The sequence below is a fragment of the Uloborus diversus genome, chromosome 6 (genome assembly GCF_026930045.1).
Source record: "Uloborus diversus isolate 005 chromosome 6, Udiv.v.3.1, whole genome shotgun sequence".
Classification (NCBI taxonomy): domain Eukaryota; kingdom Metazoa; phylum Arthropoda; class Arachnida; order Araneae; family Uloboridae; genus Uloborus; species Uloborus diversus.
In genome coordinates, this window is record NC_072736.1 from 52062723 (window position 1) to 52089011 (window position 26289).

General features: G+C 34.6%; 1 protein-coding gene across 1 annotated transcript; it reads left to right on the forward strand.

The window, feature by feature from the left end:
* Positions 1–279: 279 nt before the first annotated feature.
* LOC129224404 (Krueppel-like factor 5) lies at positions 280–24572 on the forward strand. Its single transcript, XM_054858853.1, has 4 exons — positions 280–571; positions 695–1004; positions 3866–3925; positions 24385–24572. The coding sequence occupies exons 1-4, from the start codon at positions 320–322 to the stop codon at positions 24570–24572; spliced, it is 810 nt and encodes a 269-aa protein (XP_054714828.1). The 5' UTR covers positions 280–319.
* Positions 24573–26289: the final 1717 nt, after the last annotated feature.

Sequence of the window (26289 nt, forward strand, 5' to 3'; positions counted from 1 at the left end):
TACTTTCTAGAGTACCTCACACTACGCCCTGGATAGATACGCCAAAAGTAATGGATGGGGGTTCTCTTTTGTCCAGAAACCCCGCAGAGAAAGTGCCTCTCAAGTCGACGAGTTCTTCGAAGGGAGTGGTCACAGCCTGATAGAGCATATCTTGACCAGCAGTTCTTGTCAAAGTCTTCTACTGGAGGGTACGAAAAAATCCCAAGCTACTATGAATCAAAACGCCACAACAGTTGAAACATCTATGATGTCATCACCTGTTTACACAGATGCGCGGCCTCAGCAAGAGAACTATCCATGTGCTAACAGAACAGACCTCATGGATCATGTTTCTGTTCAAGAAGATTCCGCGCGGCAGCAAAATGTGCTCGGTTTCGCAGAAATCGGTGATTCCCAAGAAATATCTGGGTTTTTGGACAGTCTTACACCGCCTTACCAGAGCCCTGTCCCCATAAAGAATGAAATAAACATCATGTCCATGGACTCTGACGCATTTTCCAGTCCCTCCTCACAACAATTAACGTCACTGATGGACGTTAGTTTGCCAGATCAGGTTGTAGTCAAGAGAGAGATTGACGATAGGTTGTGTCAAACTTACAATAAGCCTGATTTTGAAGTCAACAAACTCTCCCCTACATTCGCCAAATCGTGCCAACAGTACGAAAACTGCAACAAGCAAGCTCAACAGTATGACAACTGTAACGTCAAAATGTCCCATGCACTCACAAACGTGTCTTCTTCCACAATACAGAACACTTATATGGGACACTTTGCAATGTCCAGGTTAATCATGCCTTTGACGCCGCCCAGTTCAGAACCTGGTAGTGACTCTGTCGATTCAGTGAACATAAGGACGACACCACCCCCACCGTACGCACCTGGTTCTTTACTACCAGCACTCGTTATAGATACCAGGGAAGGCATGGGACTAACGTCCAGGACTTATAACAGAAGAAATAACCCTGAACTGGAAAAGAGGAGAACTCATCGATGCGTATTCCCAGGTGTGTATCAAGAGAACCCCACCCCCCTACTAATTGTTTATTTTAGAGAGGATCGCAAAAAACAATCTTTACTCAACTGGAGACCTTATAATAATTTTGGCACTCCTGATTGGTCAGTTCACGCAAATGTGACAGCCATGTTTTTTCCCCATCCAACGTATTGAACAAATTGTGTTCCTCGGAAGTTCTAAGTTCATGTTTGAATGTTCCAAATTCCCTACCTCTCCTCGAATAATGTCTGGGAAACATGTTTTGTTTCGAAATGAAGCAATAATTAGAGCGTGCAAAACAAGACGGATGGTGTTTTCACGCGGTAGTCACACACACACGCACAATCAGCATTTTTCCAAATTTTTACATGATCTCTAGCAAAGTAAACGTTATTTACATGCGAGAGGATCACTTTAACCTCTGCAAATGGTTATACGAGTTAGAGTGTATTGATTTTTTCTTTTATAGTAAAATAAAGCAGAAACTTATTCCGTTAAAAACTTTAAACAAGCAACAAGAACGCTGCAACAATTTTATGACATATTTAACATCAATTTATGATAAAATAAATACAGATGAATGTTTAATACGGGAAGAATTCCTCCCTCGCCACCCCAAAAGAGGACCCAAAATGGCCTATACACTCACAAATGTGTCTTTTTCCACAATGCAGAACACTTACATGGGACACTATGCAATGTCCAGGTTAATCATGCCTTTAAAACCGCACAATTCAGAACATTGTAGTGATTCTGTCGATTCGGTGAACATAAGTACGGCACCACCCTCACCATACGCAATTGGGTCTTTATTACCAGCACTTGTTATTGACAATCACTAATAGATAAAGATAAAAATGACCTTATAAAGGGTTAAGAAAGAACAGTATAGTTCTCCGGTTCAAAACATTACCATAAATGCTTAATTAAATATTTTCAATATTTCAAAGCACTTAAGATATTTTTTTTCTTCTAAAACCAAGCTTAACCAAAAAATAATCACTAATAGATAAAGATAAAAATAGCCGTATAAAGGGTTAAGAAAGAACAATATAGTTCTGGTTCAAACCATTATTTATCATGAAATAAAAGATGGTTTATGAGCATGAAAATTTTATGAGGTTTAAGTTTTACTGCTCGTAAAAAGCGGTAATTTCAACCACTGACTGTTACCTCTTCAAGAATGTAATGAATGAATGTCCTCTTCAATGAAAAACGACAATGAATTTTTTCAACAGAGGAGAAAGATCAGAGCCTGATTAAACTCTGAAGTGAGGGAAACGCAGTTTCTTTTTAGGACTCCTACCCCCGCCACACCTTTTTGTTTAACGATTTTTTTTCTTCTGAATTCTGCGCACATTGAAACACAACTCTCTCTCTAAATAAGTCCAGAAAAATTTAGATTGAAGTTTATTCTCCTCCGACCCAGACTTACAACATATAGACATAGAGAATTTTCTGTAGTTGCATTGCTATTCCACGGTTATTTGTGGAATCAGATTCATCATGGTCTCGTTATGTAAGTTCAAATATTTGAGCTGTTTTCGACTGAAGTACTGGAGAAAAGCGTGGATGTCTTCCGGTTTAACAAAAAGTTACTAAAGCATTTTCTCTTGCCTTAGCAAAATATTCATTACGTTATTAAAAGCAGGAAGAATAAAAATATGTCCTGTAAAAAATGATCCAATACCGAAAAAATCCTTGAATGTTTAAAAAAAAAAATAATTTAAAAATAAAGGAAACATAAAACTAAAGTGTAGAAAAAGAATAAAGAGAGAAAAAAAGAACCCTGGAATAAAAAACATCGCCAAAAAATCTCAAAATATACTCTAAAACAGAACTGTTATCCAAATATATCCATAGTATGCAGATTATTTTGAGCCACTTCAAACTGCCATTAATAAATGGACTTAAGTGGATCGAATGAATTGATTTCTTAGGAACTCGAATTAAAAAACTAAATGTTATTTTTATTTATTTATTTATTTATTTATTTATTTTTTTTTTTTTTGTAATTTATTTATATTACTTTCTTTTATTAAACCGCGTAACACTAAATGTCGCTAATTTTGTTCCATACAGCTGAACATTGGTTCCCAGTATTAATGTAACGATACGAAATGTAAGTGAAAAATACCCACCTCCCTGTATATAAATTTATTAGGGTGCTTGCTCCCCTTGCACGCGGTGCACCTTAAGTTGGCTGCGTCATTCAGTCAGCTGCTTCGACGACTGCTTGACATTGGGCAGCGAGATTGGCTATGTCATGAAATTTAACTATAGACTTGGCAACCTTTTGAAATGGATACTAGGCAATAATCCAACCGGTGTCAGACCATAAAAGTTCCGGATGACAGATTCGAATGCAGTTTAATAATGTAGATATCAATTAATATGCCTCTGTTAATTAAAGATCTACCGAAACGTGACTAGGCAAAATTACTTCTCCTGAATATTTTGAATCCGAAAGTATCAGTCGGGATGTTGGACAGAGTAATTCGTCTGTGTGACTGTATGCATGTGTCATATAATTGAGTAACTATTGACAGCCAGTTAATTTCACGAATGACCAATGATGTAAATCTTTTAATACCTAAAGCAAATGCTTTGAATATGTTTCTTGATATTCTAACAACGTTTTTCACAGTAATAAAAAAAATAATTTCTCCCAAATTTCAACATTTTTGATATTTCCGAAAATATTTGCAGAGAATACCTATAGTATGATTTAAAAAATAATGTTCTATTCATTTTAAACTAAGCACCTGCAATTAGTATAAACTAACGAAAAAAATTCCTTTTTCTTATTCATTGTATCATTAAAGTTAACCATTTTCTGCATTAAAATATTTTTATTTTCTAATTTTTAAGGTTGTCAAAAAGTTTATACTAAAAGCTCTCATCTAAAAGCGCATGAAAGGATTCATACGGGTGAGTAATGTTTTCAACATATATATTTTCTTTAAAAAATATGTACAATAAAACCTGTAAAGTTGACCACCCTTGTAAGTTGACCACCTGTCTAAGTTGACCGCTTTTTTTTTCAGATACAGAATTAGATCTTATCATATAATTCAACCTCTATAAGTTGACCACCTGCTTAAGTTGACCACTAAAGTAGTGCACCGCTAGTGGTCAACTTACACAGGTTTCACTGTACTATTGTATATTTTGCATTTGGGAGACTTTTTTCTTCATTTCATTCATCAATGGTATTCATCAATGCCATTTTTACCTGTAAAATAGACTTCCTTTTTTTTTTTAATTAGTGTTTTTTTCCCCCACATTGATACTAAAACACACTGAAATCCTGCTACACCGAGCTTCAAGGGAAATCACATTTTGTTCGTTGTGTCAAGAATTTTCTTGTAATGTATTTGAAGTAATGTAATGGCAATTAAAATGAGTCTGAACATTTATTTCTTTAAAACAGACATTTCGTAGTATTGATATTCGCTATGATGAGACTTTACTGTCGAATAAACAAAGAAAATCTGCACACATTTTAATATTAATTTGATGGTTGTTTCGTCGTCGAATCCTATTTGAGTGAACTATTTTTTAGCATATCATTTGCATATTGTACATGCCATAGAATTCAGGGCTAAGTAAAAGTAAGACCCTAGGACCATAATAATTTGGAGGCCCCCTGAAGACACCATAGCGGAATGCAGTGGTTGATTTACAGGTTGATTTACTAGGCGCCCGTCAGATTGCATTTCTGGGGGACCGCTTTCTCTATCACAGAACTATGTTATTCATTAATCATGTGCGTTTATCAGTGACGCAGCGAAGGGGGGGGGGATTTGGGGATGAAACACACCCCAGAGTCATTGGTTCTAATATAAATGCAAATTCTTCTTCACTCCAAAAAGTATTTTTCATAAAAAAAAAAAAAAAAAACCCTCCAGAAGGTATTTTTGATCAAAACACCCCTCCAGAAGGAATTTTACCCCCCCCCCCCTTCAGAAAGTATTTCTGGCTGCACTAGTAGCATTTAGAAATGACATGGTAAATTCGCAACTGGTGGAATTAATAAAAGTTCTCATATAAGGAAGTTTTTTCTCTGATTAACAAATCATTATTTTAAAAATGCTTGTACTTCTTGTATTTTGTAATGCCATGCATAATTCTTTAAGTAATTTGGGGTCTCTTAGGAAGATGGGGCCCCAAGCCCAAATCAGGCCCTGATAGAATTCGTAAGTTTCGAAGAAAGAAACCGAGCGAAAAAATTAAAATCCGCATCGCTGTAAAGGAAGTTCCCTGCCGAGAGTGAAAGACGTCCAATTGTCCCGAATTTCAAGGTCAAGGGTAAAAATGGACCTTGGGCAATGGCATCCAACTTTCTTCTCGCAGCTTGACAAAAGGAATTCTGCATCCCCTCCGTGTAGGAGAATGTCCCCTTCGTACAAAAATAGTTGTCGAATTTCTTGCCCCAAACGTTTCAACGACGATGCATCGCATAATGATCAAAATTACATTGAACAGGAAAAACTGCAAAAAAAGTTATTTTTCAAATGAATGTTGTAAATCTGAAATCATATTTTAACTAAAAAATCGCCCGTCAAGGTATGACGGGTGAAAATTGCTTCTACGTTTGAACGAAAGAATTGCCTGCTTGGTGACATTTTGATTTTAACTCCATTAGATAGCGTTCATTGTTGACCCCTTTTTCATTTCTTTATTCTCCCAGGCTTACCAGTAAAAAAAGTCAAGTTACCGGACCCAGTTCAGCCTTATCGAAATACAGCATTTCTCTGCATGTCAAACATTGCCAAAAATATTATCAAATTTTCTGACCGTGTTTCATTGTTAATGATGTCAGGAGCGTTACTCGATCAGTGAATCCGCTATATTATATATGAGGATGACTTCAAGTTCAGTCAAGTCCCGATAATCTGAAATCATCAGGACTGACATCAGCTCGGATTACTGAAAACTCAGATTATGCAGGCAAAGTCGAAAAGAAACACCAATTATCATTATTATTTATGCAGTACGAAAAGAGCAAATGTAATCTTAATAAAAGAATATTGTTAAAAAATTCAAACACATTAACCCCTTGTTATACCGCGTTTGTTGGGAGACAACAAAAGAGCACGATATATCTGAAACACTATATAACCATAGTCATAAATAAAAGATTCAATTAACGTAATAATGACATGTGTATGTACAAAAATATTAGTTTGTTATCATATTGAAACGATTTTCTTATTAAAAATAAACGAAAATAAGTCTACAATGTAAAATAATTTGTATATTTTTGTTGTTACGTATACGAATCGAAAGTTGCGGCTTAAACTTCAACGAATTAAGTGCATAGAAATTATGCTAGTTTTGTTCATTGATTAAAAATAGAAGAAAATACTGAAGTATAACTGTATTATTATTATTGTTATTATTTTGTTAAATGTAAAGTAATAGTTTTTAAAAATATATACAGCTTATCAGGAGACAAAGGAAAAACGTGATATATCCAAATGAGCGAAGAAAAAAAAGGCTATGTATTTTAAAGGAGACAAAATGAAAAGGAAAAGCATATTCTAAATATCTAAATGAAATTATTTAAATATCTTTGGTATAAGAAATTCTTAAGTTGGATGTTATTCAAAGAATCATTCAATATTAACGTATCTAAGTTCAAAATAACAATACAGGGTACAGCAAAAAACTCAGACATAGATTGCATCATCGAATGGAAGTAAACTAATTTCTTTTTAATGAGTGTCTTTATTTATTTTTGTCTCTCACTTTATTAGAAACTAATTTACAATGTATCAGGGCCGGATTAAGCCAGCGCGGGGCCCGTAGCAAATATTTCCAATGGGGCCCCCGTTTTTGTATGATAGAGCACTTCTTCATGGAGACGGGAGTTGCACTTATAACACGCATGAATACATAAATGAGGATATAATTTTAGAGCTTTACGAAGGTTATGACCCCCTTATATTGCCCCTCGTCTTCCCGTTGCTACACGTTTTTAACATTTATTTTCAAAAAACGCAATTTTTGGACGATATAAAAGGGAGGGGGGTCCGGGGGTTACCACCGGAAAATTTTCGATATTTCAATTCTAAAAACTCAATTTGGAAGATTCGGAGGCCATTATTTGGAGAAACTGAAGTCAAAGAACGCGATTACATCCTATCTTAGGTAAGATCAAAGGAAAAAATTTGGGTTCACAGCGACCCTCTCTCCAGGCAGTTTTTTAAAATTGAAGCCTTAAATAAAACCGTAGATTATCTTTAATGATATTGTAGAGAGAGGGTATAGGGGTTCAAGGAGGTCCCATTGGAAAATTTTCAAATTTATTATCTAATATTAATCTAAAAATACAATTTTAAGCAAAAATTCTCGAAATTACATACAGTAAAACCTGTCTACAACGATACAGTTGGGACCTAAAAAAATATTGCTATAGACAAGTTATCGTTATAGACAGTTTGATTATTCATGCTAACATTTTTCTGGGACCAAGGACAATATCGTTATAGACAGGTTTATTGTTATAGACAGTATCGTTATATACAGGTTTCACTGTACTCTGAAAGGGTATTTTTTACGTTCTCTGGTGATTTTGGAGCGGAGTTCACGAAAGCCATCCCCTGGAAATTTCTCGAAAGTGAAGTTGTGAAAACGTGACGGACATTTTAGACTATCGTTAACAATGTTGGATGAGGAGAGGTACACTCCCATAGAATATTTTCGAAAGTATAGTCCAAAATACGCATTTGTTGGCTACCTTATTAGACGACGTTATAGGAAGGGATGGGACTCGTGATTACACCTATGGAAATTTTTTGAAACTTTCCAGAAAGCAGTTTTAGCTGGGTTTCGATTATGTTAAACAATTTTCTTCATGAATTTCAAGTTCGAATAAAAAAGTTTTCTGGTACCTTTGATAATGCAAAAAAAAAAAAGGGATAGATTCGGGGCATGGGCGGCAGCTTTCTAGTTCCCTCCCACTCAGAGGAAAAAATTAAAAATGATATTTAAATTCTTTCTTCTACACATAATTTTTTTAGTTCATCAAAAAAATAATGGTCTCTTAACAATTTATTTATTTCGCTCAGCCTAAGTGTGAAGTCTCAGAATCTTTTTCTTTTCTTCTATCATGATCTCTTAATTTTGTTCATTGTTGTTTACGGTGGCGGATCTACGGGCTCGTGTCGCGGGCGGAAAATTTTGAGGATGACAAATTGACATGAAGTTAAATAACCAAAGAGAGTTTAAGGATGACTAATAATTACCTTTTCAGGACTCCATTTTTGAAAACTTTAAGAAAAAAGCCACTTTCAAACAATATGGATAATAACCCTTCCCCTCTCTTGTCTAACATCTCCAAAAAGAGCTTTAAAATGTGGTTTTAGGATTTGTGCTTTAAGAGTTTTAGCATCCTCCTTCTCCTGCTATCAACAAAAATTGCTTAAATTTGAGTTTTTAGACCCGAAATTCCGGAGAAAGCCCTTGAACCATCTCGATTTCAAAATTTCCAAAAAAACCCGTATCCCCCCCCCCCCGATAACGTCTCCAGTGATAATCTAAAACCGCAATTTGAAACTTGAAATCAGAATTGTTTCTGGGGGAGTTCAGACCCTCATCCCTTTCTCTAATCTTCCCACATAGCTTGAAATTTTGTTTTCAGCTATACCATGGGTCGATCCCTCAAACCCTTTCCTCCCAAAGATAGCCTGAAATTGACTTCAGTTTTCAACACAATTTCAGGAAAGAACCCCTTCCCCTTTCCTCTATTGTTATCAAACAACCTAAATTTTTCTCTTTTTAGGCTTGAAGAACGAATCTAGAGAAAAACCCAATTCTCAGTTCTCCAAACATTGCCTAAAATTATAATTTTTAGGTCAGTTTTTAAAATATTCTGACTCACGGAGCTTTTTCTTCTTCTACTAAGAAAGATCAACTAAAATTGCGTTTTTAAGACTTCAATTGAGTGAAATTTCTGGAAAGCAATCCATCGAAAAAATAAGATTTTTAATTTACCTGAGCATTTAGAAAAGCTAGATCTTGATAAAAAGAGAAATATAGAGAGAAATTTAAACGGGTTCAAGTACGGAAAGTAGTTTTTTTTCCCTGGAATTTTTTCTCATGGCGCTGGGCCCGTAGCATTTGCTACTTCTGCTCTATGGCCAATCCAGCCCTGCAATGTATATCCTGGATTATTATATTGTTCTTCGGTTTTCTTACTATTTTAAGCATAAGACTTGCTATTATTTTAAAGTTGTTTAACCAAGAAGAACGACAGTTCGTTTGCTTGTTGTGCCTCAGAAAACAGTATTTGTTGCAGTATGCCATTTTAAATGTCTTGGAAATGATAGTCGACGTCTAGGAAGTATACAAAAACGAGCAGTGAACATTTCCGTAAATCGTTAGGCCATCCAAAAGTGAGTTCCAGAAATCCTTATGTTTCCACGGGAGAAGTTGTTCGTGAGATGGGAATTTGTGACTGATAAGTGTGACTAAGAGCAAAAACAGAGCACTGACAGAAGCTTTACGAGTTCCAAAAAGTTCAGTTATTCTGAAGAAAACAAATTTACATGACTTCAAACATGCCAGAAACGTTCGAGGCGGGCTGCAAGTCCGCGCTGGGAAGAGATACCTTTCACTGATTTTCCGTTCAACCAACGCATAACTCCCAGAACGATATGATTTGGTCTGTAAACACTCCAAGCACCTTAGAAAAAATAAAACATCGTCAAAATTCAAATCGATTGATTAAAGGTAAAAGACTTGCGGCCTTCGGCTTAAAGTTTCAATAAGCAGTTGCACATCTGTTGTATCACTGCAAAAGGCGGCCAGTAGGAAACTAATTAAATTTATTGATTGCTAAAGGTCTACTAATATTCTTCTTCTTTGTGCTTTGTTAATTTATTTATATTTAAAAAAAGTTACATGGAAAATTGCTTGTCCTGGTTTTTTCGACGCACCCTGGTTTAAAACAACCTTGAATTCTGAAAAGCTTGTGACTTTCTTTTGAAAATTAAAATCTATCATTGAAGCTTTTCAAAATTTAGATTATCGTTTTAAAGTCTCAATTACTTCGTAATCAGTATCTCCCCAGTAAGCAAAATATCTTGCCTCAGTATTGCATAAAGGTTGACATGCAAGAAAAATCATCTTGCATTAATGCTGCCTCAATATTGTTATGTTACTCCCTTTATGCTGTCAGCAGGCTGCCACAATATTGACTGACAAGGTGTATGCAGCATAATACCAGGAAAATATCAAGGTAGACTGCTTTTGTAATATTGCATACGTATTGATATGACAGGATAATATCAAGATGTTGTCATGATAGCATGAAATCAAGGTCTAGGCAAGATGATCTTGCTTTTGTAATCTTGCATACGTATTGATATGACAGGATAATATCAAGATGTTGTTATGACAGCATGAAATCAAGGTATAGGCAAGATGATCTTGCTTTTGTAATATTGCATACGTATTGATATGACAGGAAAATGTCAGGATACATTGACATGACAGTATGAAATCAGCACGTTTTCAAGGTGTTTTATCCATTTATTTATTTGTATTATTTTCACTTTAAACTCGAGAAGTTTCATTCTTTAATTATTTCTGTTATTCTTCAAGATAGTTTTCTAGCCTGAGAATATTTTCTTAAAGCTGACATCTGATCGGAAATTCATGCAAAGGTATTAATAGTACTCGCAATTTAATTTAAAAAATGAAAGTTTCTTCATTTTGCACGCGTAATGAACTTGACTTATTTTTTAAATTCATGCTTCTAATTGTATTATAAAGACATAAAATGCCTAGTTAGGAATAATTGCGGAAATTTTTATATAGCATATTTAAGAGTAAAGATAGCAAAATAATAAATAAATAAATAAATACAATAAAGTACATTTTCAAATGGATGTCAGCATTGAAAATATCCCATGGACAAAACATATGAATTTATCTTAAAGAATAACATAAATAACCATTGAATAAAATTAATCTTACGTGAGATTGAAGTGATAATACGAAATTCTGGGCTTCGTGTCCTTTGTTTCAAAGTCTAGGGAAGAAAAAAAGTTATTTTCGGCCATTTCTAACATTGATCGCACATCGTCTTCGATATGACTTGTTTTGTACTGTATTGATAAACAAATGCAGTTATCAGTCATTCATAAGTTTTTCCTAAAACAATACTATTCCACACTAATAACTAAGCAACCAACTTAACGAAGCCTAAAAGAATGCAACGCCACGTGCAACTCCTCTGAACCGACTGAATCAAAGGTCGAAGTAGGAAGATGTGCCAGCAATGCGAGGGACGCTGGGTCGAAAGAACTGTCCGCATGTGCAAGTATCAACGAAGGTCCATCTGTTCTATTGTGTACTAATTACCTTGACGGCGACAGCATGAAATCAATATCATCTTGACGGCGTCAACATGTGTGCAATGTTGTTATGCAAGCTTTATGTAGTATGAAACACATCAATATTGACGCCAGCAGTATAATATCAAGATTTGTCAAGGTTGATGCAAGAAATTTTGCTAGTAGGGTTACTTCACCTTCTGGTACAATCAGCGATGATTCATTAGAACTTGAGAAAAAGAAAAAACGACAAAAAGATAAGAATGAAGGACAGTTTTTAAAAAATTGGTATTTGACCATTTTTCCTAATACTCTCTTTGTTGAATTTAAATTAAGGTAAACGATTTATACACAAAAACACAGGTACCCCATCAAGAAACTGAGGTAACCTAAATCAAGCACTTTTTTGGGAGTTCTCTGCAATTAAATCTAACAATTTTAGCCGTTGGCTAAAATAAGTTCCAATTCAGGGTAACAAAAACATGTGCTTAAAACACGCGGGGCCCGATTAAGATATCAGGGTGACGTAGGCCAAACGCTTTTTCAGGGCCATTAAAGCCCACAATTTTAGTCATTAGCTGAAACCGGGGTTTTTCAATTTGAGAAGAACCCTAAAAAGCACCACGGCCTAGTTGGCCTAGCAGTAATCAGGCCCGTCCTACATAATAGGTGCCTTAGGCCATGGCCTTGTTGACCTATTCAGTAATCAGGACCTGCTTAAAACAGTCCTTATTTTCTGTTTTTTTATTTGTAAGATTTCTATACATTTCCAGTTTTTATGTATAAAAAAATAAAGCCTTAAAAATTATGGATGAAGTTAAAAAATATAAGGAAAGTACTAATATTTTTAAAAAAACTGCTAGGGATATTGACGACAAGAGCAGTGGAATGCGGATATTCAGCCAACTCGTTCCCAATACTAGCTCGCATCAGATTTGCGCATCTGTCAAGTTACCATTTCGAACAAATGAAGGGCTCGGAGGGGTGCCTCGGAACGTGGTCGAACAGAAAGAACATAATACAATGAATAGCAATGTGTATGAGAGGAGATGAAAGGGGTTTTGTTACACACGGTATCGCTTGGAAGGAAACGAAGTTTGAAAGGTCCATTCTTTTGACATTCTATATTATGTCCTGGAATTTATGTTCCTCTGGAGGTGCGCTGAAAAGAACGATGCTGTACGTGGACTACAGCAGTACTACTGCTTTTAGATTAATTTAATAAATTTAAGAATAAGTACCCAAAAGCTATTGAATAATATTCTTTTGATGAGAAGGTCTTGATTAATCAGCAAAATTTGTGCTTGTCTGTACACGCGTACAAAGAACTGGAAAATGTACCTAACGTAATAGAGTGATTCTCATGAAAATAGTTCAAATCATGTCGGAAATTTTTGAATTTTGAGAATCAATATTAATAACTTACGCCAATCAGTGGCGCAGGGGGAGGGGGGTGAAAACACCCCTCAGAGCCATTAGTTTTAACATAAATGCAAATTCCAATACAGTAGTTTATGCATATGACAGGGCTGTAATGATTTAAAAAAAAAACTCCTTCAGAAGGTATTTTTGATAAAAAAATCCTCTTCAGAAGGTATTTTTGATCGAAAAAAACCCGTTCAGAATATATTTTTCATCAAAAAAACCCTCCCGAAGGTATTTTTCATCAATCCCCCCCCCCCAGAAGGTATTTTTCATCAACAAATCCTCTCCAGAAGGTATTCCTGGCTGCGCTAGTGCTGTCGATTAATAATACATTTTCAAATTGTTCTCCATTCATTTGTATACAGTAAATTATCAATGGTTTGCACATAAGTAATATCTGTAGAGTTTTTAAATATTTTACTACTTCGTGTAGCAGAGTGGAGAAATAAGCCTTTAAAATATTGTTCCAATAACAAAGAAAATCACATTTACAGAACAAGCATAATAGGAACAATTCAAATTAACTATCAGGGAAAAAAAGAATAACACTCACTTTGTGGCTGTAACAGATTAAATGTTGGGAAATAAATCTAAAATAACTTTTGTATAGGTTATTTTTTTTTAAGTTGCAATTTAACTGATAATTTATATTGCTGCATTTTTAATCACGATTTTGAATCGCATTTTCAGGCTTAATCATTTGAAGCTAGGCCGGCTAATATTTTCCTTCAAGTTCCAAAAAAATAAATTAAAAAAAAAAAGGTTGAATAAATAAAATTTTAAAACCCTTCATAAATTACTTATGCACAAACCAGTGATAACTGATTATACACAATTAAATGGAGAATCAATAAAAAAAAAAGTATGATTAACTAATGGTAATTTTTAAAATTGATAAAAATGTCGAAAGTTGCAAATGATTTGCACTATTTTGATAAGAATGAGCCAATCACAGAAAAGATATAATTTTTGCTAAAATCACAAAACCAGTAAAGCATTAATATCCTGATGACTCATAAGAAGATCTAATGACAAAAGGAAATAGAAATAACAAATGAGATTCTTTCATTATGATTTAGACATACATAAACCTAATTTAGGAAAAAAAATCGTCTAAAATATTGCTGAAAAGTTTCGGAACTAACTGTGCAAAAAAATTCTAAGGACTGAGAGAAAAATTCAAACTTCTCGGAAACAAGTCTTAAAATATTAATTACAAAACCGCATAAATTAATTTCAAGATCTAAAGGAAAAATTATAATGTCTAATGGTGTAATCCAAAAATAATGGTAAAGAGAAACTAATGACTGAGAAAAATATCTTATTGGCTGCCTAATCATAATAGAAGTCTTAACTTGATGAAGTTTTCTAAGAAATAAACGAAAAATTTTGAATGTGATTTTGATGAATGAGAAGAAAATCCAAACGGCTGAAGCTTAATTCCGGATGATTAAAATAAAGGTAGCAACTAATAGTTGAAAAGGGAAACTTTTTAAAACTAAAACCAAAAGGAGTTTGAAACTTTGAACAGATATTTGAAAGGTGGGAGTGAGTCGAGAGACACATACGCGTAGTTGCTGCAAAATGCGTTTTGATTATTGTCAATAAAGTTTCTAATAACTGAGCGAATAACATCCCAATTAATAGGGCCTTTACAAAACAGTTAATTTCTAACTCTTGACAAGTGGGACCAGAGGCGTACACAGAAATTTTGGGGCACGACACAAATGACTTTTAGGTTTTGGGGACCCCTCAATATTGTTTACCCCTACGTCCCTACATACCCCTAATTTCAAAAATCTTGGGTCCTCTTCAGGCTTCAGCCAGCTTGGGCCAACAGGTGTTTCTTCTCCTCCCTTGTGCACGCCCCTGAGTGGAACACTTGCAATCTGATATTGGGTATTGGGATGAATCATGGATATCAATTAAGTAAAAATAAATTTTATAAGTTGCCATGCTAATAAAAAAGCAGGCCCAGTTGTTTTCCAAAGGTGTCCCACTGAATGTTCATACCATTCCTTCAGGATAGCCGAAGCAGCCATGAAAAGGACACGAACAAAAGATATTATGAAGAATCCCGCTCTTTTGTGTGTCGCCGGTGATAAACGAGCCCTAGATGATGTAAGACCGTCCTTGCCTGGTCCTCGAATAGAATGCAACAGATCATCCCCCTTTTGACCACAATGGGTACTTGATCTTAATGGCCCACCTGAAAAAGGGTTCTTCACTTGTCTTCTCACAATGTGTCTTGTCTCACTGTTGCTTCTTCCGCTTCTTTTGCGCCTGTCTGTGGGAAGCAGCGGGAAAAGATGCTCCTGTCAAGACGCATTCAATGGATGGGGGCCAAATGACTGGAGCCCAAGGAAAATCGGCTTTATATCTAAATGTTCCTTTTGCTGGTAAACATCATGAGTCAAAATGGCTTTTCGTAGTTATATGTAGCAGATTTAGTACACTGTCGTGCACTCAGGCCTGTCCTTACACATTTTTTCAGGAAGGACTCATTTACTTAATGTAAGGTAAACACACCAGAAGTGGTCAGTGTTTAACAGTGCTTCAGTAGCGGCCACTTCAAGGTTTATATTTGAAAAAATAGGATTCCACGTTTCCCAATGGATTCAAACGTGCAGGAGGGCATACCCTCCACATTTGATGCACTTTTGAACCCATTGGGAGGTCTGGAATCCTATTTTTTTTTCAAATATAAACCTTGAAGTGGCCGCTACTGAAGCACTGTCCCCTACTGGTGTGTTTTCCTTACAAATTGTATTGAAAAAACACACGCAAACACACACGTAAGTACATTAATTTCTCACTGCGATTTCCCTGACATCACTAAATGAAGGGTTTGAGTCTTATTTAGTATAGTATACTAACATACTGATGTAAATTGAGTTTGGTTGCACTGTTTCGATCGAAGAACAAGATAAGAACCACACACCTTTATAACCGAGGTCAAATGATTAAAGACACTTTAATAATCATTAAATAGTGATTTTTAATTAGTTTTTGCAAATCATTCGTGAAGAAAGGGGTCTCTTGTTTTGTCATAGAACTTCACCAGGTATACGTCACTATTACTGCTTCTTGACAGTAAACTTCTCCTCGTAAAGCTTCGCTTTCATTACAGCTTTCGATTTCAAAAACCCTGGACCCCACAGTACGCGGAATCCTTGGTTTTATATTTGAAGTACTTGTAAGAACTAGTTATATCCCTCCTTTACCATTCTAGCTGATCTCGTCCTCCTGAAAATTCAATCAATGGTATTTCAATTTGTAAAAGAAGGCAAAATGCTAAACATTTCGAAAACGAGAGGCGTTTAACACCAAAGTTATGCTACTTTTTGTTTCTGCTATTGCGTAGTATTGCTTATTATACTACATGTCAAGTAGTGTATTTTGTGACGTTGCTCTGATTTTTGTTTAATTTTTTCTTTTTTCTTCTTTTTTTCGTCTCATTTATTATTTTGATCGGGGTGCTGCTTTTTACGCTAAAACACTAGTGCATGTGTTGCTTTTAAACTTTTCTCGACAGTGATAATTTTATGTAAACCTTGATGTCATTTTTATTCTAGTACTACGTTTACTAAGTTTAGTTTGTAAGGGCTCTCCTGATAATGACTAAATTTTCAATGTGAAAAACCGTTTTTTGCACGTTTCTGTATTTTAATTCTGTTTTAGAATTCGACTTTTTCTTTCTTTTTTTTTTAATTTGTTTTTCCACATGAGGTGAAGGGGTGGGATTCAAGGAATCTTCCACGGTAATGTTTTCAAAAGTAAAGCTCAAAAATTCAAAAATTTTGACGAATTTTTCCAAAATTTTTTCTTCAATGTTGTTGGAAAGAGGGGGTTCAGAGAGTTGTCCCTGGAATACTTTTGGAATTAAGTGGTAAATTTACAGTTGTAGTCTATTTTTTGGGAAGGGGGAGGAATGTTTGGTGGTTTTCTCCCGGATTTTTTTTTTTGAATTTGCAAGCCTTGGAGGGTGAAGGGGGGGGGGGCGATTGCCCCTGCCTGTGGATCCACCTCTCTGTTTAGTAAATAAGCAAAGTTTTTTTTTCTTTCTTAATTAAAATGCTGAGAAAAGAAGGATCTACAGGCACATAAAATAATAATAATAATAATAATATTTTAAAAAAAAAGAAAAAAAATTGCCAAAAAGAGATAATTTTGACTGGCAAAATTGTGGACAATTGTTAAACGCTGCTAAAAATGATAGATTTCAAGCAATATAAAGGTATTTTTGTCCGAATTTTGCGCTTTAAACTTTTGGAGTTTTTTAATGTGAAAGCACTATTTTTCGCGAAAATGAAGATATTGGTGATTTTGCGATCAGAAAATTTTGCGGGTTTTATATGAACTAAACCGAGAGTAGATTGTATGATTGATAAAGTTGAAATCTTTCGCGAGGCTTAAATTTTCGCAATTACAACGGGCTCGCGAAGATGACAGCTTCGCGAAAATAGGTACTTTTACAGCACTTTACTAAAGTTTATTAGAAAAATGGAAAAGATTTTAAGAGGGATTCTCAGTAGGGAGAGGAGGTTGTAGCCGGAAAGGAAGCTTAAAATATTTACACACAAAAATAATCATTCATTTTCCGCTTACCTCTAATGCATTTCTTCCTGAAATGTCACAAAACGCTTTGGGGTTGTCTTTGACTCGCCATAATCAAAATAAGAATCGTTTCGCACACGATTCAAGAACAAAGCCTCAACTTGTCTCTTGCAGCAATGCACAAAAAAAAAAAAAAAAAAAAAAAAAAAAAAAAAACTGCACAGCTACAGAACCGTTTGCAAAATCCCTTTTTTAATTCGAAGATGTTAGCCGAAATTCTGTAGAAAATTTTATCATATGTGTGTGACTGCCCATGCCTCTTTTCCTTCGTATATTATAATCAACATTTTTGTGTAACCAGCTCTTGGTCTAACATAAGGAGAATCTACCACTTCTCCACGCTCCACGTTTCATTGCAAAGCGTTAATTTAAAAGGTAGCATTTAAAAATGATAATGATAATAATAATTATAATAATAATAATTTAGGTAAAATTTTCATTAAGTACTTATTAACTGCTATATTTCCCCCCAAAAGGTGTTATTGACGGAGAGTGTAAAGTGGTGTTAGTCACAAAACGCTGCGTTTCATATCTCGGTGAATATTGGTCGTACTAATTTCAAACTTTTTGTGTTGGAATTGTTTTTCAATGGAGAATATTTCCCTGAACATCAGTTAGAGGACCTGGGGCCAGTATAAAAATTTAATTTTTTTAACTCATTTTTATTTTCACTTCAAATGCTCAATATCTTAACTCTGCATCTTATTTTGAACATTTTTGCAATTGGAAGTATGCATCTAGGACTAACGGTTTTGCGAAAATAGAGGTCTTGCCCGGCAAAATGGAACACCCTCTATATACATATATGTGTGTGTGTGTGTTCATATTTGTGTATCAAACCTACAAGCTCCTTTATTTTACATTCATGTCACATGTCACCTTGTAAGAAAAAAACGGAAGTTCCTAATTCATGCCTCCATCCTTTTCCCAAGGAAAAAAATTGAGCCCCGATTTACGTTTTTTTTTCGTGGCAACCGCACCCACTAGACGCGACACGTGCCGGCATGTTGCAAAGTGGATCCGTCCCTTTCCTCCAGAGAACGTTCAGAGGCAAAAGAATGGGCAAACCGCTATCAATTTTACGGCTCTGAGGCAAGAAACACAAATCCGTCGCGACAACCATTCAGAGTCTTCCGGTTCTGAGCTTTGAGGTACGCTTGGTGCTGCTTTGTCGTTGGAAGATATGCAAATTACTGAACACTGGAACGGATCGTTTTAACATCTATTTTCATTCTCCTTATAAATGAGGCGTAATTTATCACCATCAACTTCCATTCAGGGTGCATGGAAGAATGTCTTTTCAAGCCGAAATAGGCCGTGTATGGAGTTTTCGGGACGAGGAAAAATTTCCTGTTTCCTGGCGGACACGGTGGTAAATTTCTCCAACAGTTTTTTTTTCATATGAGGTACCGCTAGTTCTTATTTTTTGCCCTTTTTTTGTGCTATAATTCTGATAAAACGTCTAAAAAAGAAAAATATTATCTCTTAAGGTACGGAGGAAAAATTTGCACCGTTTTTTTTTTCCGTTTCCACTTAGGGCCGGGATTAGGCAAACAGAATCCCATGTGTCCCTTTTTTTCCCCAGCTAATTTTTGAATAACAGTAAGGTAAACACATCGGTAGTGGTCAGTGCTTCAGAATGCTTCAGTAGTCGCCATTTCACGGTTTTTTGGAAAAACAGGATTCCAGGTTTCCCAATGAATTCAAACGTGCAGTAGGTAATCACTTTTAAATCCCTTGGAAGACCTGGAATCCTATTTTTTCAGATATAAACCTTGAAATGGTTTACTGAAGCACTGGCCACTACCGGTATGTATACCTTACACTTCTTTTTTGTACATCAACAAAAACTAATTATTATTTTGAACAATCTGTTGTCCTTAAACGACCGATAGATGTAAGATCTTTCCCAAAACATACTTTTTGAGGCATTTGATGTGAAGTTGTCAGTAATGCCTATTGTCGGCGTCTAATTTTTAGTTTTGTGAGAACTGTGACAGATTTACTTCGAATGGTATTCTGAAGGCTTAATTTTTCTGATGAGTTTTTTTTTTTTTTTCAAATATAGTCAATTAATTATATAATATAAATATAATATTCATGATCAATTTAAATTTTTAAGAAGCTGTAAAGTAAAGTTTTTTTGAAAAATGCAATCGAATTTTCAACTAAGATAGCAAACTAAATGCCCTGCAAGAGAAAGTGAAAATTTGCAAAGGAAAAGAATTTTTGCTATAAAAATTTTAATTTCTCAAGAAGTTACAATTGAATTGTCCCTCCTTCTCTTCCAAGACTATGCCTAAGAATTATGGATTTGTTTTTTCGCCTAGTATTTCTAATCATTCCACTTTTTTACTGCACATTCAAACCACTTTCACCCGTCGCGCTGTCCAACTTACAGAATTTCCATCAACCCTTTGGCCATGCCACCTAATCTTTGACATTGATGAATCAGTACCAGGAAACGTTAGGTTACTTCAGAACAGTGTTCGGTGGAAAAGATTAAAAAAAAAAAGGAACGCCACTTTTTCCCTCCACTTCATACTTTATTCACTTGCCGATTTTTTCAAATGCAGCTACGGACAAGCGAAAAAACTGAATTACCAAGAGACAATGATAAATTATGCTGGAAGCTGGAAGGCATTTGCAATTGTAGATTCGCAAAGAAAAAAATGGCTGGTTGCATCGAGTTAAACTGTCAGTGCTAAGTCACACTGAGGATTGGATGTCGGTTTCAAGTTTCGAAATTTCAGACTGTTATGTTCGATTCTGGCCTGATTATGAATGCTGCAGGTGCTAGCGAGTCTTTTTGTGAGCATGTCGAATCATTAATGAATGAATCTGATCTTCATGGCTTCTCAACTTATTAATTATATAGCTGAACTGAGGTCGATTACAATAAATTTGAATCGATCGAATACAGTCGAACTTGCTTATAATGAGCGCAAAGGTACTACGATATTTGCTCGTTATAAACAACTGCTCGTAAAAAACGGGTTCGTTGCAAAAAAAAAAAAAGTTATTTTTATATTTCCGTACAGTACCTAAGAAATTGGTTTTTTGCTTTGAACTGTCTTGTTCCATTTTTGTTGGTTCCGAAGAACGTGCACCCGAAAAACATCGTCATCTTTGTCCGTGGCTTCAAAGCAGTTAGAAGTTTCTCTGCACTTTAGAAGACATTGAGTATATCGATAGCTGTTGGATCGTTCTCAGGATTTATGTCTTATATATAACTTTCGGTTGGATTCAAAATGTTTATGGAATTTTTTAAAAAATAGGATAATTTTTTCTTTTCTGAAGTGGAAGCCAGAAGAAATTTTATGATATGCAAAAGTTTTGCTTGCTTTAAGTGAGGTTTGCTCGTTAAAAGCGGGTTATATTCCCATAGACTTGACATTTTACCTACCAAATCTGTTTGATGTCCTCGCTAAATCCAAGTTCTCGTTAAATCAGAGCTCGATATAAGCGAGTTCGACTGTTTTTATTTCTGAAAGGAGCATGTTTTCGGAGTATAAATATAGCTAAAGAAGATGATGATAAGTGCATAGCATTAAACCATAGACGGCAGATGCGCCAAAAAAGTGGGGATCACAGGAGATGCTGGGGGAGAGGTGAGATGCCCCCGCCCCCATTAAAAAAACATTTTCTTCCGAAAATGCGCTACATTATTGGATTTTAACGTCCCTTTTGACTAAATGACCGTCTCTAAACACAAATTCTAGACACGGCCTCCAAAATCGGGAACGATGACCACAGTAGACTCTTACGTTTCAATTCAAAACTCCATTTTAATTTTCATGAAATAATACCATGAGAAAAAATTATAACATTAACTCATTTGGTCCATTCTTCTTTCTTTAGACAGATGAATCGATCACTACAATTTTTTGATCGATCCTTTATTTTAAACTTAGAAAAGTGGAGGGGTAAGGTCTATTACTTTTGAAAGTGAGGGAGCAGTTGTGTCCTTGCCCACCGCACGAGTCGCCTATGATATAAACCAAAAACATATTTTGCCCTAATTTTACACCAGTCAAAACTTGATTTTTTTTTTCTCTCCCAAATGTTCACATTTGAACTGAGGCAAACATTTTGCTTAGAAGTCCTAGTCATTTATGGTTTATTCACTTTTTTAAATTTTTGGTCTTATACAAAAATCAAGGTAAAATTCTTGTTCCTCCAAAGTTTGCATATTTGTTCTCAGAATTTTTTTTTTTTGTATTCTTGGTCTGATTGAATGTTTTCAGTACCGACTTTTGCAAGTTTCGAATTCGGTTCATATGAAGGAACGAGGCAACCCCCCCCCCCCTCCTTCTATTAACTTGTGCAATTGAACTTGGACAGTATGTTTTTGTTTAAATAACATGCCTGCTTTCTCGTAGTATGATTGAAAAAGAAAAAGTCTAATGTAAAGAATATTTTGAAAGTAAGTGTTATGAAGTGGAAAAGAATGCGTCCGTCTCGGTCGGTATTTCTGTCCTTTCCTCTCTAGTAACTTTTGTGGGAAAAGTTTGATTCGGAAATTTTTTTTTGCTCAAAAGATCTCATCCGAGCTTCTCATACCTTTATTTCCTTTTCTAATTTGAAAAACTTTTTTTTCAATTTGGAAACAGGAAGAAACTTAACATTGAAAGTTTAAATCAGTTGTAAATTTAAATATTGGTATTGTCTTTCCTTTTCTTCTCACCACTCCTTACCAGTAAAGCCTTAGGATTAACATATGACTTTCACCACATGGTACGAGAGGTGGCTACCGATCGTTGGCATGAGAAAGCACCGGGAAAAGTTCATCGCGGGGCGTTAGCTCAGTTTGGAATAAACCCTTATGTAAATTTGTAAATCTAAATCTCACAGCTGCATTTCTGTCTAACAAAAAGTCAAACCTTCTAATTCATACATACGTTTTTTATATTGTTATTGTTGCAATTAATGGCACTTGGGATGCTCAAGTTCCTTTTTGCATAGAGTTTAGAGTGTAATGTTGGAACTAAGGCAGCCGGGCATGGTTCCTGTGAAACTGATGCACTTATAAGAGCAATGGCACCACTTTCGTCTTTGACTGATAAATAACAGCACCATCAGTCAGCACTTCCTCATTTTTGGTATAGTTCTGAAGGAGAGGGAAACCTTCCTCGAGCTTTGCGCCCATGGTTATTGCTATCGGCCAACCACAGGGTTTTCGGACCCACGGTTTTAACAAGCACGTATTCCACACGTACTCAGCTGAAACGTTGTTAACATACAAGTTCCGATTTGAAAACACAGGGTGGCGACAGATCAGGGAAATCAGGGAGATCAGGGAAAAGTCAGGGAACTTTATTAATCAGGGAAAAATCAGGGAAATATCAGGGAATTTTGAAAAAATAATAAAAATCAGGGAAAATTGATTTTATGAAGAAAAAAATTTTTTTTTTTTTTGCTTTACAAAATTAAGTACTATAATTCCCTACGCATTTTCCGCCAATTATCTGTTTAAAAAAATTAAAATTAATAAGGTGCGGTTTTATACTGCTGCATATTTGTGCATCTTTTTCCCTCAACGTCAAAGTATTGAATCTTACTTATTAACCACAGAATGAACTTCCTAAGATTGCTTCTGTGTCTGTTAGGTTGTTTATTTTACCTAGCTTGAAATTTCCTTTTACGCTTTCAATGCTACGTAAAATAAAAAACTATACAGGCAAAGAGGAAGTATTCATTAATGTCTTAGCTCCTTTGCCTTTATTCCATTGTCTCGAAGTAATTAAGTGCTGTAATCACGATTTCATGAAGAAATCTTTGGTTTTTGAATTAATACTATAAAAGCTTAAAAGTTATTACTTCTTAGGGTTTTTAATTTAATTGCTAAAATTGAACTTTCAATACAAAAAACTTTGTTTTTTGCCGTTATATTATTTGTTGTCATCGCAGATTATAAAGGTTTTCTTTTCTTCAGACTTAAGTAATTCTTTAATTTTATAACCAAGTTGTATTCATCTTTTATGTATTTTGAAATTAACTAATTGCTTTTTTTTTCTTTTTTTTTATCCTTGCATTTCAAAGTTGTTTGTTACAAAAGCAATCTAAGATTTTTTTTCGTTACGTACTAAAATCATTTGAAATAGAGTTAACTTGTGTACTTAAGTAAATATCTTTATTTTTTATTGTTAAAATGCTGTATTCATTCATTAAAACCTATGTTCTTGATTAGAGAAAAGCTCCCTATGAATGGATGTCAAATGGTTTCATCTGTTTTGCATAAATATGTCAATTAGTTATATAAGAATAATTACATTACTTCTATTCTTTCACTATTACTTGTTATTCTTGCAACAATTATTATACTGTTTGAAAACTTAGTTCAAAAAAATTTCAATTACTTTTTAGTTCTATCATAAAGACACATATATGTTTTTAAGAGTAATTTTAATAGTTTCTTAAAATTCTTATGCTAAGTGGTTTCTGGAAGTAAAGTTTATTTTTAAATTATCTATAATCTTTCCATTGTATAAAAATTTATTGTACTGTTTTGTGGATTTTTTTCCCCCTGAAAAAAAATTGTCTTTTTTTTAAAAATTATTTTATTAAAGTAGCATCTTTTTAAAATATAGGTAGGTATCTTTAGTTCAACAACTTTACACAACTTAAAACGTTTAAACTACTGCATTTTATACAAATATACAATGGATTTCAAGTAGAGCAAAGAAAGAAAACCATTATCATTGGTAACGTAAATCAGGGAAATTTGGTGAACTTAATCAGGGAAATCAGGGAAAAGTCAGGGAACTTTTTTCACAGTTCCTGTCGCCACCCTGAAACAAACTGATTTTGATTTTGGTATTCGTCGGTGGTAAATTTCAAACTTGATTTAATGAAAAGTTTGATCTAGTTCACGAATTTTCTTGGGTCAAATTTAAACGTAAAGGAATCTTAGCAAGTAAACATTTAAGAAGGATGAATAATGTCCTGTTTGTATCATAATTATTTGCCTGTTTGCTTAATCGTATTGTCTTTCTTTGACAGGGGAGAAGCCTTATCGTTGCTCCTGGGACAAGTGCGGCTGGAGATTTGCTCGTTCAGACGAACTCACGCGTCACTTTCGAAAACACACTGGAGACAAACCTTTCAAGTGTCGTGTCTGTGAACGATCTTTTGCAAGATCAGACCACCTGGCCTTGCACATGAGAAGACATGCGCCCAAGAGCAAATGAAAAGAACCGCAATTTTATCCTCATCTCATCATTCAAAGTTTTAGGAACCGTTTCGTGAAAAAACTGCAATTATAGCCTCATTTCATCACTAAAAGTTAAAGAAACAATCTTACAAAAAGAACTTCAGTTCTGTCTTCATCTCGTCATTTAAAACCGAAGAAACTGTCGGGAAGTTTCTTTTATTTTCAATAATGAAAGCATTGGAAAACACAAACTAAAATTTTGACTCTGTTTCAGAAAGAGGTTTTCGTCTTTTATTTTCATTCTTCTGGTATTGAAGACATCATTGTTTACTAAAAGGAACACTTTAAGTCACTTCTGGAATTCAAATCGTGTTGTGTTGCAACGAAAAACGGATCATCATCATCAAAATCATACTTTTCTGTAGCCAGTACATTAGTATTTTGATTTCAGTTATTTCTATTTTCATTCCATCAGTGATGTAAAGGTCTCAGATGAAGGCTTCCAATTAATTCTGCAATTCAACCATGGCCGTCCCTCGTTTTTTGAAAAACAAATCTTCGTCAAGTTCAACAATAAGGATCAGCTGTTTTTTGTTGACGTGTTTTATCACACAACAATTATTACTCTAATTTTCCTGATTTATTAAGCTTTAAAGAACTTAGTATCTGTTTCAAAAAAGTTTGCTTCAATTCCTTAACAATTTTTCTTGAATGTTCCTTTTATTCTGCTTTGGGAAGGCAAAAGACAATATCTGCAGAAAAGCGTTTTTGAGATATTTGAAGACCCACATTTTGGATTCCAAACTAACAATAGGATTGTTGGAATTTGAAGTTTTTTTTTTCGGGCTTCATTTTTAGCGGAAACCAGATAAGCAATCTTGTACAATAAAACTGAAGTAGAATAGATAAAAACAATGATAATGAAAAATTTGAAGAAAAAAGAAACATTTGCAAATCCTGCCCTTTACTATTCTACGGCAGTATTATTCAATAGGAATTTTCCTGTTAAGTATGCAGACCTTATTTATGTTCTTGTTATTATAATTTTTTTTGTACCATTTCTGAACAATTTCGTTCATAATACTAAAACACGACTTTAACTAGTTTCCTCCAAAAAAAGAAGTTTATGTTTTTCCTGCCTGGAATTGTACTTGAGCATCAGAAACATTTTTTGTTATTCCAAAGAAACATGTTTATTAAGGTCATAATGATATTGCTCATTGGTGAAAAGCTCATGTATTTTTTAAAATGTTTGCCATATATTACAACTCCTTGAGCCATGGTTTTCTTTTTATTGCTACTGAAAGTTGTTTTGCTCATTTATGAACAGTTCATTTAAAATGGAAGCAAAACATAACTAGATGTAAAGATAAGCTTTAGAATTAATAATGTATCAAATATTAGTTCTTTTTTTCCAAGAAACATACATTTTATTTAAACTAAGTGCCATATTTACTTTAAAGTGAAGTGCCAAGAAATTTATCACGTATCATATAAAAACATTCATGTGTTATTAAAACAAAACATATGGTTCTAAATAAAAAACTTGAGCCCTATAAATGTAAAATAAACAACATCTTAATGCACTTATTTATGTGCTTCGATGGATTAAAAAATCGTTTTCCAGTGCTCGTAATGTGGAATTATTGACAAAAGATGTGTCAGCTATTTCAAAAATTCAATACCTTGTAATTACCCTTTCAGCTCTTAGCAACTAAATTTATTTCAAATTTTTTAAACAGTAAAGATGAAGA